Source organism: Sphaerodactylus townsendi, linkage group LG02 (assembly GCF_021028975.2).
Source record: "Sphaerodactylus townsendi isolate TG3544 linkage group LG02, MPM_Stown_v2.3, whole genome shotgun sequence".
NCBI lineage: Eukaryota > Metazoa > Chordata > Lepidosauria > Squamata > Sphaerodactylidae > Sphaerodactylus > Sphaerodactylus townsendi.
In genome coordinates, this window is record NC_059426.1 from 82,932,225 (window position 1) to 82,945,518 (window position 13,294).

The window sequence follows — 13,294 nt, forward strand, 5'->3', positions numbered from 1 at the left end:
ACTGTGGATGTGACAAGCAGGAAGGGACAGCTAAAGACAGCAACCATACAGCTTCTGACGCTTTTTTGTTTTGTTTTGACATTATATCCTTATTTTTCAGTATCAGAAGGAAGGGAGTCCCTCAAAACCTTTGGCTAGCCAGTGTCAGGACTCAGAGGCAAAGTAACTTCTGATCAGGTATTTAAGAATAATCAAATGTAGAAATAAAACATGTAATTGACTCCCTGCCCACTAGCCCCTGCCATTACTCACTTGTTTGGAGTTGACAGGAGTCATGCTTTTCTCTGCTGCCACCATAGATTGCTTCTATGTGCCTGTACCAACGAATCACATGGAAGTGCGGGTCCCCAGGTGGGCTCAGAAGCTGTCTGAAAACTTCCACATCTGCCTGGGAAAATGTGAACCCCTGGACATAACTACGAGTGCTGAGGTACTCATTCAGAGCCTTCCACCTGGCTTCCTCTTCACTAATGCTCAGAATACAACTGTAGTCAGAAGCTGCAAAGACAGAGGCAGATGACAAGTGGTAAGGTCTCCTAGCTCAAAAACAGCCAGAAGCAAAGAATCCCTTAGTCTAGATTAAGACCTTATGAGCTCTATGCAATGGCAGCAGCTAGGCCACACAGCACTAACCAGCATCCAAAACAAGTTGAAAAGCAACAAACACAAGAATAAGCCAAAACGGATTTTTTTTTTGTTAAATTAAACTTCAGTCACCTGTGGTGGATGAACTGCCTCCAGGTGACCAGCCAAGAAAATTTCCAGATTACAGATGACTAGACATGCAGATAGACAGGTGAGGTAGTCAAAGCTCTTGTTTGTTAGCCTTATTTAACAGGCTGGAGCATAAATGCAAGCCATAGCCATTCATAATAATTTGCCATAATACGACATTCAAAATAATTTGCCAGGCACATTTTTTCTCTGCAACGTTATGAGAAATCTTAGATTTAACCCTTAAACAAACACACATCATTATTCTATGAATTGAAAACTGAATGTTGTCAAAAAGTAGGCAACACTTTAAACCTCTCTCTCTCTCTCTCTCTCTCTCTCTCTCTCTCTCTCTCTCACTCACTCACTCAGTTTTTGGCTTGCCAACAAATGTGGGAGGGGAGGAGACCTAAGAATTGTACTTGGCCAGACTCACTGGGAGGAAGCCAAGCCCCAGCAACAGAGCCAGTGCCTCAGGGGCTCAACTCAGGATCAGGTAGTGTCTGGGCAGATTGAGAACACAATAGTAGGCATAAGGCGTGCTCAGATGCCTCTATACTCAGGGGTTCTGCCATCAGCTTTAGGAGCCTGTCTCAGATACTTGGTCAGAGCCTGAAAGCCAAGCAGGGTCACCCAACCATATTAAGCCTCCTAAAGCACAGACTCATCTGGAGCACCAAAAAGCCCACCCCACGGTGAGATGCTCTTCCTTAGGCAGAGTTGGCAAGTTTGAGGTGGGGGAAGGGGTTGTCCTCTCACAACAGGGAACTGGAAGCTTCATTTGGAGGAGCAGAGGGAAGAAGTTCAGATAGACTGAGAAATTACAAGCCAATCTTCTTGACCTCTTGAGGAAGCATTTGTATTGTTTCCCAATCATTCTTGCCTGATCAAAATCTTGCTATGACTTTAACAGCACTTTCCTACCTAAAATTTCTAGTTTTGCCTTTTCCACTTCATCCAAAATTTCTTTAAGTGGGTGGTGCTGGTGGTGGGAGGGGCCATTGCTGAGGGCTGTGTATTTGCTGTATTTGCATGCAGAAGGTCCCAAGTTCAAGCCTCAGCATCTCCAGTCTAAAAGGACCAGGCATTACATGATGTGAAAGACCTCTGCCTGAGACTGAATTGACAATACTGACCTTGATGGACCTGTGGTCTGGTTCAGTATCAGGAAGATACAGGCATGTAACTATGTTCTACATCCTGGAGTGACGATGGACATTAAAAGAAGGTATTGTCAAAGGCTACCACAGCCAGAATCAGTAGGATGTTGTGGTTTTCCAGATTGTATGGCCATGTTCCAGTAGTATTTTCTCCTGACATTTCGCCTGCATCTGTGGCTGGCATCGAAGTCAGCCACAGATGCAGGTGAAACATCAGCAGAAAATACTACTGGAACATGGCCACACAACCCAGAAAACCCACAACATCCTAATTAAAAGAAGGATTGCAAACTTTGAGTTGACCTATTCAGAATCTTTGCTATGCAAATTTCTAATCTATTCAATGAAAGAGAAAGCTGAAGTAGGCTTGGGATTGTTAATGAGGGAGTCAGCAGATATTATAAGTACTAAAAATGGTTTTCTTACCAGCTGCACAGATACTTGTTGAATTGGCCACCATGTTAACAGAACTCAAAACAGCTTCAAAACTTTGTCTCAAAAAAACTTGGGAACTTATTACCTGTTTTGTGAAAGCAAAAGCACATAATGTAATGATGTACTTATTTACACAAACTGATGGAATAAAGCAAAAGGGTTGCAACTCAAATACTATGTCTGAACTAATGAAAAAGTTTTAAAATATCAATTTACATACCCATTTTATGTTTACATTGTTTAAACAGAAATGAAAGTTTATTCTAGACTTTTCATTTCTCTCTCAATTGAAAGTGGGGGTCAAAGTCAGCCACCTAGGACACTAAGGACCTTCAACAGCAGACAAAATGGTCTGATGAGCTGCTGTTTTGTTGTGTGTGCCATGAGGTACAGGTCCTTTGGCCTGTGTAAGGCTCAGAGCTGAACAATATGAGATTATTTCTTAAGACTTGGGTCTGGGTTCCCTAACCTGATGATGATATCATCACCTGCACATCATGTTGCTGGACCCACAGCTCCCCAACCCCAGTGGGGGAAATAGCAACCCCAGAGCTGTTTTGGGATGAGAAAATAGGAGGAAGGTTGAAACCTCTTCTTCTTAAGTATTGTGATTTCAGTACTAATTGGAGCTCATACACTTGGGAGCTGAGCTCCCAGCAGTATAATATAGGGCTGGTTTTGTGTAAGCTGGGTTGGGGGATTTTCTGAGTGTCATGTCTGAATTCCTCCAACCCAAATATCCCCACAATTGGTTTGGGGCAGTGGTTCTCAACCTTCCTAATGCCTTGACCCTTTAATACATTTCCTCATGTTGTGGTGACCCCCAACCCTAACATTTATCCATTTTACAGATGAAGAACACTGATGCAGAGAGTCTTAGGCGATCCCTGTGGAAGGGTCGTTCGACCCCGACACCCAGGTTGAGAACCACTGGTCTGGGGTAATTCAGACATGACACTCAGAAAATCATCTTAGGTATTTCAACCCTAACAACAAACTGCAAAGGAGCCAAACCCTGCTCTTGAATTTAAGAATAGATATCATGCTAATTAAGGGAGGCTGCATTAACTGGATTTGTTGAAAATGAGGGGATAAGAATGGAAATGTAAACACAGGTAAGTCAAGTTCTTAAAAAAAACGCAGCACCGGTACAAAGTTAGTGATAGATAACAAATGAAAAAAAAAGCAGTATAGATGATATAGAAGGCTGTGGAAGAGGATTTTGTGGATTGCTAGGTGCAAACTAGTGTTCATCTCATAAAATGAACTCAACATTGAGAAACCTACTTATAACAGCCTCCCAATCAGTCTATTTAAAATTCTAAGTTCGGATGCAATATTTGTAGCACATACATTTGTTTCATCTAGGCATCACTGCCCAAGTATTTAGCTACTATCATTTTTGCCTCCATGCTGCCTTTGACAAATATTTGAAGAAAACACAATGCTCCTGAATAAAAGCTGTGTGTTTGCATCAGAATCCAGCACCTTACCTCTTTAGTCATCAAGTGCAAATTTAATGCCGCAAGAATGGAAAGAATTCAAGGAGGGCGTGTAGAGAGGAAGGGAACCTAGTGCAATTACCTAAAAATCTTTCAGCGCCTGGGATTCAGTTAACCATGACCTACAACACAAGGCCCACAATTAATGTTACCTTGTCTCTATGCTTTCTCTATCTAGGGTGATATAACAGCCATTCAAAAAGGGAGCTTCAGCTGGTGCAGCTTCTCTCTTCAGTGAATGACGAACTACATGTTCCAAAATCCTCACTGATAGTCTGTTGAGGGCACAGAGACTCCCTCCTCCATGAACAGCCACTCACTTTCAATTCAGCTTTCACTATCAATAAGGAAAGAAGCAAAAGTGGGTTATGGAGGCAATATTTTTGGTCTGATGCGCCTTAGGGCTAAGCCAATACTTGTAGACCATGAAGAGGTGCTGAAATCTTGTGCATAGCAAGAAAAAAAATCAAGTGCAATTCCTTATTTGTGCTTGCTAAAAAGAAAACGTGTGCCTACCTAAACATTAACATATATTTTTATGTTTATATTGCGCCTTTCTTCCATGGAACTCAAGAAGACATTGTTTCCAAGAGACGACCTATCCAAGCACTGGCCAAAGTGAATACATCACAGGCCCTCACACCACCTCTTATTTGAGCCTTTCCACATGGCCTCCTTGCGCACATACATAACAATGCACTTTCAATCCACTTTCAATGCACTTTGCAGCTGTGCAGAATAGCAAAATCCACTTGCAAACAACTGTGAAAGTGGATTAAAAGTGCATTACTATGCATGTGTGGAAGGGGCCATAGTGAGTCAAAGCATGGCCCAACTGCAGCTTAGCATTTGTAACCTAATTCAACAAACAGGATTTGCAATGCCAATAATCCATCTTTAGGAGATGGATCAGGTGAAGGCATCCAGTGGTTAGGCACTTCAAATGACACCTCTCTTCTGTCTGATTCTGCATGGGCCAAAAACAGTGGTGTGAAAACGGTGTGAAAACAGTATAAACCCTTTTACACCATTTTAAACCCTTTTACATCATTTCACACCGTTTTCACACTGCTGTTTTTGGTCCATGCGGAATCAGCCTGAGAGTGGGGAATACCAAATGTTCACTTCTTTTGTCAGTAAAATCTGGCTAGATGTATACAAACTTGCAAAAATTTCACAGGCATGGAAAACCACTTTTTTTGGGAGAACGAAACAAATTGTTACAGAAAAAAATTAAATATGCAATACTTTCTTACCAAGTCTAAACTTATTTTGCTGATTTAATGTGAAACACATAGTTACGTAGGTAGTGTAAAACTGTTCATATAGAATGTATATGGAATTTAAAAGCATAACAATGTAATCCTAAACAGAGTCGCTCCAATCTAATTCCATTTGAATCAATGGGTTTGGGTTTAAACTGGAATAACTGCACAGAATTGTACTGTAACTGCTTTAGTTTTCTACAACAGATTCAACAACAGTGAACGATCCAAACTGCTGCACCCAATGCTATCTCAGCACATGAAAACAGAAAAAAAGGTGACAAAGAGGTGTTATATGGACAAAGCAATCTCAACAGTGAGAGCAGTATATTAGAATACAGAATAAAACACTATCACATTGACCTATTCAATGACATTTCATCATACATCACAGCATATTAACTGTTGCCAAAATTATTTACATTTAAACAATAAACATATAATTGAAAATATGTTTTAATATATCTGTAGGAAACTCAAGAAATGCTTAGGATTTATTTTCAAGACACACTGAGTGAGTAAAACATTGTCTTTAAAAGAATTCCATCAAATTTCAAATTTGTATTGCAAAAATATATCCATCCCCCCCCCCCGAATTTTGCCAGTTACCCCAAGTGTGGACCCATGAACAGAAGAAGCAGTTTATAAACTCTGACATGGCACTACAGTCACAGCAAGGAAGAGAATAACCTTGTTGTCATTTGCACCTTTAAAAAATACAAACATAGAAATGTGATGCTAGTATTAGACAGTAGGAATATGATACCTCTACAAAGATAAATTTAAACCTGGGGGGGGGGGGATAGAAGTTATCGGGCGCCACCTAAAGTGGGATTTTTATGATGTGGATGGATCCTGGAAATTTTAAAATGTATTTAATTTTATTGTGTCGTATTGTGTATTGGTTTTATCCTGTATTGATTATTTGTTTGATTTTTATTTGTACACTGCCCAGAGGCCTTCAGGGGTGGGTGGTATACCAAATTAAACAAACAAACAAACAATAAAGGTCACAAAATGAAAAAAGTGTGGCACCTTTAAGACCATTTGTATGCATGCAGGCTTCTTCAGACGTACATGAAAGCTGATACCAAGAATAAAACTTGGTTGGTCTTAAAGGAGACACTTGACTCAAACTGTTTTTCTGCTGCTTCAAACCAACACGCTTACCCACCTGAATCAAAGGACTCAAAATAGTATGGATGCTGTAGTTGGGGAGAAGTTGAATTGTTCCTCAGCATTCACATTGCAAAAATGTCTAATGAGAGCACTTGACAGTGGCAGGGAATCAATTAAGAAGGGGGCATCTCCACTGTTATGTTTCTGACTGCACATGATCCTTGCTAAAGAACACCGGGACTTATAGCCAGCTCATTGGTTTAGACCTGTGGTGGCGAACCTTTTGCACTCCAGATGTTATGGACTACAATTCCCATCAGCCCTTGCGGATGGCCAATTGGCCATGGTGGCAGGGGCTGATGGGAATTGTAGTCCATAACATCTGGAGTGCAAAAGGTTCGCCACCACTGGTTTAGACACATACTGAGGCTGCTCACTGATTAATTTGGGGTGTATATGGTTAGGGCTGCAAGTGATTATGGTTATAAATATCGACAGGTGTTATTGCATGAGAGGTACACATGCTAAAAGCATGATTCCCTTTCTTTTAATAACCAAATCTGAGAATGTTATTATGAAGTACTGAACAGAGGCACAAACAATGCTTTTAAAATACACTGCTGTTTTGCAATTTAATCTTAAATATAGCCATTGTAGAACTGCAATTTCTCCCTCCATCAGACAACAAGCCGATGAAGCACTCTAGTGCAACCGTCACTACCACACAGTAGCCTCAGTCTAGGTAAAACAGTCCTTATGATCAGGGGGCATGCTCAGCTATCGTACTCTGAACACCAGGTGAGACAATAGGTTAGAACAATGCTTTGCTGCTGCACCAAAAATTTATCTACAACCCGGGCTTTGCAGACTGAACACAGAAAGTGAAAAACGCACTAAAGTAGTAAACTGCAAACTGAACACACAGGAGAGGCCCTTACACCAGCACTCGCTCTATTTGAACAAGCTTGAATCATGGCAGGAATCTTCGAATTAGTAGTTCTAGAACCTAGCTATATACAGGAAGTCCATGAATGCCTCTCCCAGCTTTTTTTTAATTGCAAAGAGAAATATTAATCAAACACACATCTCTGCTGCATGTAGAACCACAGCCTACTGCAAGCATTTCAATTACAAAAAAGTGTTGCACAATCCAATCAGATACCTCACCTAACATGTTAGTCCAGAATTCATTGTTTTTGTTCAATCACAAAATACTATCCCTCCTTATCAAATTGAATTTTGATATTTGTTTGGCAAACAAAAAACTAACACATCTGCTAAATTATTGTTTGATCCCTGAATCCTGTTCTAATAATCAGACTCTGGTATATTGCTCAGTAGCCTTTATTATGGATACACAGATTGGGCATACAGGTTCAAAGCCAGTTCTGAAGAGCCCTCCGGGGGTGGGTGGTATAGGAAGTTGAATAAATAAATAAATAGACACTCATTTATCCCCACATAATCCCCCTCCCATTTTCTCAGAGCAGAACATCCAGCAGTAGTTACTTTCAGTTGTACCCAGCACCAAGGTTATTCTATCAGTAGCAGATAACAATATGGAGTCACCTGGCTGCCAGTACAGAGACTAGATAAAAACAATTATTCTTTCCCATGTTGCCAACATGTCAGGGGAGGCCTAGTTGTCTAGAAGCGGCAAGGAAGCCATGAACTCAAGTCAAGACAGAATATAGTGAATAAGGTTCAGACAGCAATGGTTACATATATTAAAAGCATATAAGACACAACCCTGACAATTATATCCTCTAAAATTTCAAGCTGGAAAGATCCAGGCAGTCCAAAATAAGTGTATTTAAGTTACACTTCTGGGGTTAGCTTATTTATAGTTGAAGCTCTTCTATCTTGAAAGAGGGTACCAACACTAATAGATACTTTTAGCCAGCCAGAGTGGTAGACAAGTCCAAGAAAATGCACATGACCCATTGTACTATCTGAAAGAATACAGAAATCTTTTTCTAATTACCGGAACACTCTTCAAAGAAATAAGTCAGAAAACTTATCTTTTTTAGTCTTCTTATGTGCTGATCATAGATGCTGTACTAGAAGAGAAGACCCTGAGCATGGATATAGTTTCATGTGGACAGAAATACACCTGCAACTTAGAGCAATGCCTTTAATTTCTTTATAAAAGAAGAAGAAGAGTTTGGATTTATATCCCCCCTTTCTCTCCTGTAGGAGACTCAAAGGGGCTTACAATCTCCTTGCCCTTCCCCCCTCACAACAAACACCCTGTGAGGTAGGTGGGGCGGAGAGAGCTCCGAGAAGCTGTGACTAGTCCAAGGTCACCCAGCTGGCGTGTGTGGGAGTGTACAGGCTAATTTGAATTCCCCAGATAATCCTCCACAGCTCAGGCGGCAGAGCTGGGAATCAAACCCAGTTCCTCCAGATTAGATACACAAGCTCTTAACCTCCTACCAATTTTTTTCTTAAAAGCTGGGTTACTTAGGTCTGAGATCATGAATGGGGAAACTTTTATGAGTAACCCACCATCAAAAATTTAGCAGATTCATGCACAGGGGGAGCCCCATTTCCTGCTGAAGGAAGTTTACCTGGCATCTTCCTTACAGGAGTTCAGGTAGCAAATGAAAACCTTAATTCAGAGTGCTTTTATTCAAGTCAGAACTGTTCTTCTTTTAATGTACACTGATGCTTTCACTAATTTTATGTTTTATTGATAACCTCTCAGAGAACTCCACTCTGGACGAGTGCATGAATCTAATCAATCAAATTAATACTGTGTGGGCATGTCACAATTTTTCATCCTAGTCCAACCTAGAGCCCAAACCGGAGCAGGTCATGGGCGAGGGCAGTGCTACTTTAGTGCTGCTTCACACTTTCCAAAGTTTCCTGAAGCTAGAAGCCCCAAAAGTTAATTTTCTAAAAAAACCTCAAAACTCTGGAGAATCCCCCATAGGAAGTAGCAGAGATACACCATGGACAACGTGATATCTCTGAGCCAGTCCCTGCCAGCATAAAGGGGGCTGGGAGAGCAATGGAAGCCAACTAAGGTGTGCTCCACCCGCTGGCCTGCCCCTGGGTTGCCCCTACCATGTCAATGTAGCTGAGGGTGGCACGGGAATGCTGACATGAGGTCGGGCATAGCGGCAGGCCGTTGCAGGTACCGCAGCAGCTTAGTGCCAGTGGGTTTGCCCCTCCACTGGGGTGAGTGTCCCAGGGAGGGCATTTCCATTGGCGTAGGCCCATGCCACCTCCAGAGGGGGATTTATCCAGCCCTCTAGATGGGCTGTAAATATGATATAATTTAACATATGCCATCTTGAGCTCCTTAAAGAATGGAAGGGATATAAATGTATTTGACACAACACGAACTCTGTAGTGACATCTGCCAGAGGCTACTAAAAGCACCAGGCTTGCAACTCTCTGTTCATCATCTAGCTTTAACATACAGGCTCTGGAATGCAAACTGGAAGCCATTTCCTTTTTTTTAATTATTGGTTCTACCCAAGTACGTGTTAACAACCCATTTAAAGGGAAATGCCAAGAATTAGGCTTAAGAAAATTGTGTGCTCACTTTGTGTGCTCAATCTGATAATCTGACGGAGGGATGCAAGAGGAAAAAGAGTAACAAGCAGAGGTGGGATCCAACTAGTTCTCACCACTTCTCTAGAAGTGGTTACTAATTTTTTCTGAGTGCCGAGAAGGGGTTACTGAAGTAACCTCCCTGCCCAATTGGGACTGGAAGTGCGTGCGTGTGGCTGCGCCACTGTTTGAATCCCACCACCATCGAAACCTGTTATTAAAATTTTTGGATCCCACCACTGGTAACAAATATTTTCACAAAATGTACTTATTCTATTTAGTTAGTGTGTTTGTATCCCCACCCTTCCTCCAGTGGGGGTTGGTATACACGATTATCCTCTCCTTCATTTTATCCTCAAAACAACATCAGGTCGATTAGGCTGAGCAAAAAAAGTAACTGGCCCAACCTTATCTAGCAAGCTTTCATGGCAGATTGGGGATCTGAATTCAGGCTTCTGCAGTTCAAGTCTGTTAATTTATACCATAGCGACCCTCCAGTCAAAATGTAAAATAGGCCCTGAGTTCTTTTCAGATTCCTTGGCACAAGAATGAAATACATTGCCCAAGACTGATGGAGTCTGCTGTTGGAGCCATTTCATAACATTAATTTTGTTGTATTTAGACATTTACTGTCTAAAAACAGAAATAACCATAAAATTCATATCTTCTGGTTCATGATGGGCTGGTTCATGATGGGCTCCCATAATATGATTCTTCAGTCTAGAATAATGTTCAAAAATGTATTTTTAACTGGGCATACAGTGCGACCCACACCCAACTTTTGACAAGGCCAAATTATGACATATTATATGGGGTTTGGATTTCTCACCAGTAAGAAGCAAATTTTTTAAAAGTAATTAAATGACATCTCAGGCAGCAGTAATTAATGACATCTCAGGCAGCAGTGAACCTCCAGTGATTGGTTTTAGAATAATTAAAAGCCTCACTAACTATTTGATACATTCTGATATTCAACAGGTCAAGCCTCTTAACCTGAGTATTAAACGGAACCATAAGTGTGGGACATGTGAAGCCTGCAAATTCCCATTGCCTACAAAGGCTTTTCAACATTCCACAAGTACATTTAGAAACCTTTGAAAAGTTTTACTATTTGTAATACAGCTAATGCTGTGCATGTTCTCCAAACCTATGTACTACTTTAAAAGCAAAACAAAATATGGACCCAATGCTTTTGCATACCTCTGTCACAGTGATTATTTTGTAACATGGTGATTTGGCTTACTATCACATGAAGTAAACTGACCTGTGCAAAGCCCAAAATATAGTAAACACACTGAGAACTTCTCTTGGCATCTCTTCGAGAAATAAACATCTCCATTCAATATAACCCTAGGTTATAACAGAGCATCTGATGACCTGAACAATACCAGACCACAATGTAATATCGCATATGCTCTGGGGCAATAATTGGCTAATTTTGATTAAGCTCTGATGTGACATCCACAACAATGATTTAAAAATGTAACAACAGCACGGACTCCATCCAAACCCCATAATCTTAATGTAGTCAAACACTGACAGTTGTTAGACATGACCAGCAATTTATGGATATCCCAACTGACCATTTTGTGGTCTGGTATTGTTCAGGTCATCAGATCCAGGCGACAAGTAGCATGTTCAAAGAAGTCATAAGGTGGCTTCAGCAAAAGACCCTGCCAGTTTAATTCGTATTTACCATGTCACCACTCAGCTCACATTAAGGACCTTGTTTGGTAAATGCTAAGTACCTGTTTAGGTACAAGACAGTCACACAATTAGTTGATTATCTTCCAACCTACTCGGCACAAATTCATCACTAGTCATTTGAGATGGCCATAAAATTACAGACTCCTTTTCACAGCATTTTCTATTTGATGGATGCTGTATTTTATAACTACTCCTTTAATTATTACAATCAATAATTAAATGCTGTTAAATATGTAGTTGCTGGTTGCTCTGTCTCAAAAAAAACGTACCAACATCCACATCTGCTCAGAAGTAATTCTCACTGTGCTCATCAGGCAAATGAGCATTGTTTCAAAGCCTACAAGTTGCATAGTTTCGCCTTTTCCTAATAGGTAAGTTAAAACAGGGTGGGGGTGTTCAGATTTTTAAAAAGGAGACGATAGAAGTTTTTAAGGAAGTATTAATGGTATGGAATCAGATGTCTCTTGGCCTCACACAACACAGGGAATCCAAAGGATGTGATGACGGCCACTGGATAGATTTTTAAAAAGGTTAGAGAAAACCAGGAAGGATCTGACTCTCAATGATAGCTAAATGGAGACTTCAGGGGCAGTATACCTCAAAATCATATGGTCCTGAGGGGAAAATGACTTTTGCTGTCACACAGAGACACATCCAACCCCCGCTAGACATTTCAGAGGCGCTCCATCTGGTGTGGAAATGGAAACAGGATACTAGACTAGATGGAATGCTTGGTCTAAACAATTACTGCTCCTAACACCCACCTCAAGTAAACTCTCAGACCATTTGCAAACAATCGGAAAAAGAACTTAAAAGTGAGAGCATGGCATGGCTCTCCTGGGATCTAAAGACACGTCTCCCAGCTTTACCAGGCTCCACTGTGGGTCCCATCAGAAAAAGCAGGCATCAAAACCGCAGGGCTACCCGAAGGTCTATGATAAGACCCAGGTGACAGCTCCACCTAAAAAACAGATCCCTAGATCACTATGAGATTTTAGCCTACAGTGCGGTGTCCCCTATTGTAACGCGTTTGGCGTCCCGAATTCCATCTCACGGTCCTGGCTGGGAGACAATCACTGTGACATCACAATCTCACTCCCCCACCTGACAGAACAAACAGCGTCCCTACCCTTCGCCAAGCCCCGGTGTCTTTCCAAGGGGCCGGCAACGCCTCACAATCAGAAACCGAAACTCACCAGCTGCTGCCATGCCTGACCGTGTCTTCCTCCGCTCCTTCGTCCCTTAACAAATGCAGATGCACCACACAGTCTGATGCAACCACAGCGTGTCCGGAAGACCCGCCCCGCCTCAGCCACTTCCGCCATGCGCGGGGTAGCCAGGCAACAAAAAGATTCGTGGCCTGCAAACCGAACGACTGTTCCACCCAGCCATCCCCAACTTATCAGAAGAGGTTTTTTTCTGAAAGCAGACTAATATCGTCGTTGGCCGTATTTGGGCGGAAATCTACAACTTTGTGTATTGTGAGTGTGTGCAGAGATGCAGAAACTGGTGGACTGGTAGCTTTCTATTGACTGCCCTTCAGAGTAGTCTGTCCACAGTAAATGTTGATGGACGTATTTGACTTTCCACATTTATTTATTTATTTATTTATTTATTTATTTATTTGATAGACCGCTCTATCCCCGAAGAGCTCATTTAATAAGGATTGCATTTAATAAGTGCAATCAGATTCATTGTAAAATTACATGTGATTGTTTCTAAAAGGGATAAGGGATACATTAAACTGTCTTTTATCGAGTCAGATCATTGGCCCATGAAGATCTGATTCTCAGCTCTCAGTATTCCAGAAGCCGGTGCACGACGTTATATT

The 13,294-nt window shown here is 41.4% G+C and overlaps 1 protein-coding gene across 3 annotated transcripts in view; it reads right to left on the minus strand.

Moving 5' to 3' along the window:
- The window catches only part of CARS1 (cysteinyl-tRNA synthetase 1), a 47,331-nt gene extending 34,582 nt beyond the window's left edge, over nucleotides 1-12,749 (minus strand). Inside the window, exons 1-2 of one of the 3 annotated variants that reach the window (XM_048485403.1) lie at nucleotides 12,660-12,742; nucleotides 253-498 (exon numbers count right to left, since the gene is read on the minus strand). In XM_048485403.1, coding sequence (XP_048341360.1) covers nucleotides 253-498; nucleotides 12,660-12,672 — 259 coding nt within the window. In that variant the 5' untranslated portion in view covers nucleotides 12,673-12,742. Of the gene's footprint in view, nucleotides 1-252; nucleotides 499-2,300; nucleotides 2,375-12,659 lie in introns of those variants that run through there. The other 2 variants (XM_048485402.1, XM_048485404.1) reach the window with 2 other exon arrangements.
- Between the last annotated feature and the right edge of the window lie 545 nt (nucleotides 12,750-13,294).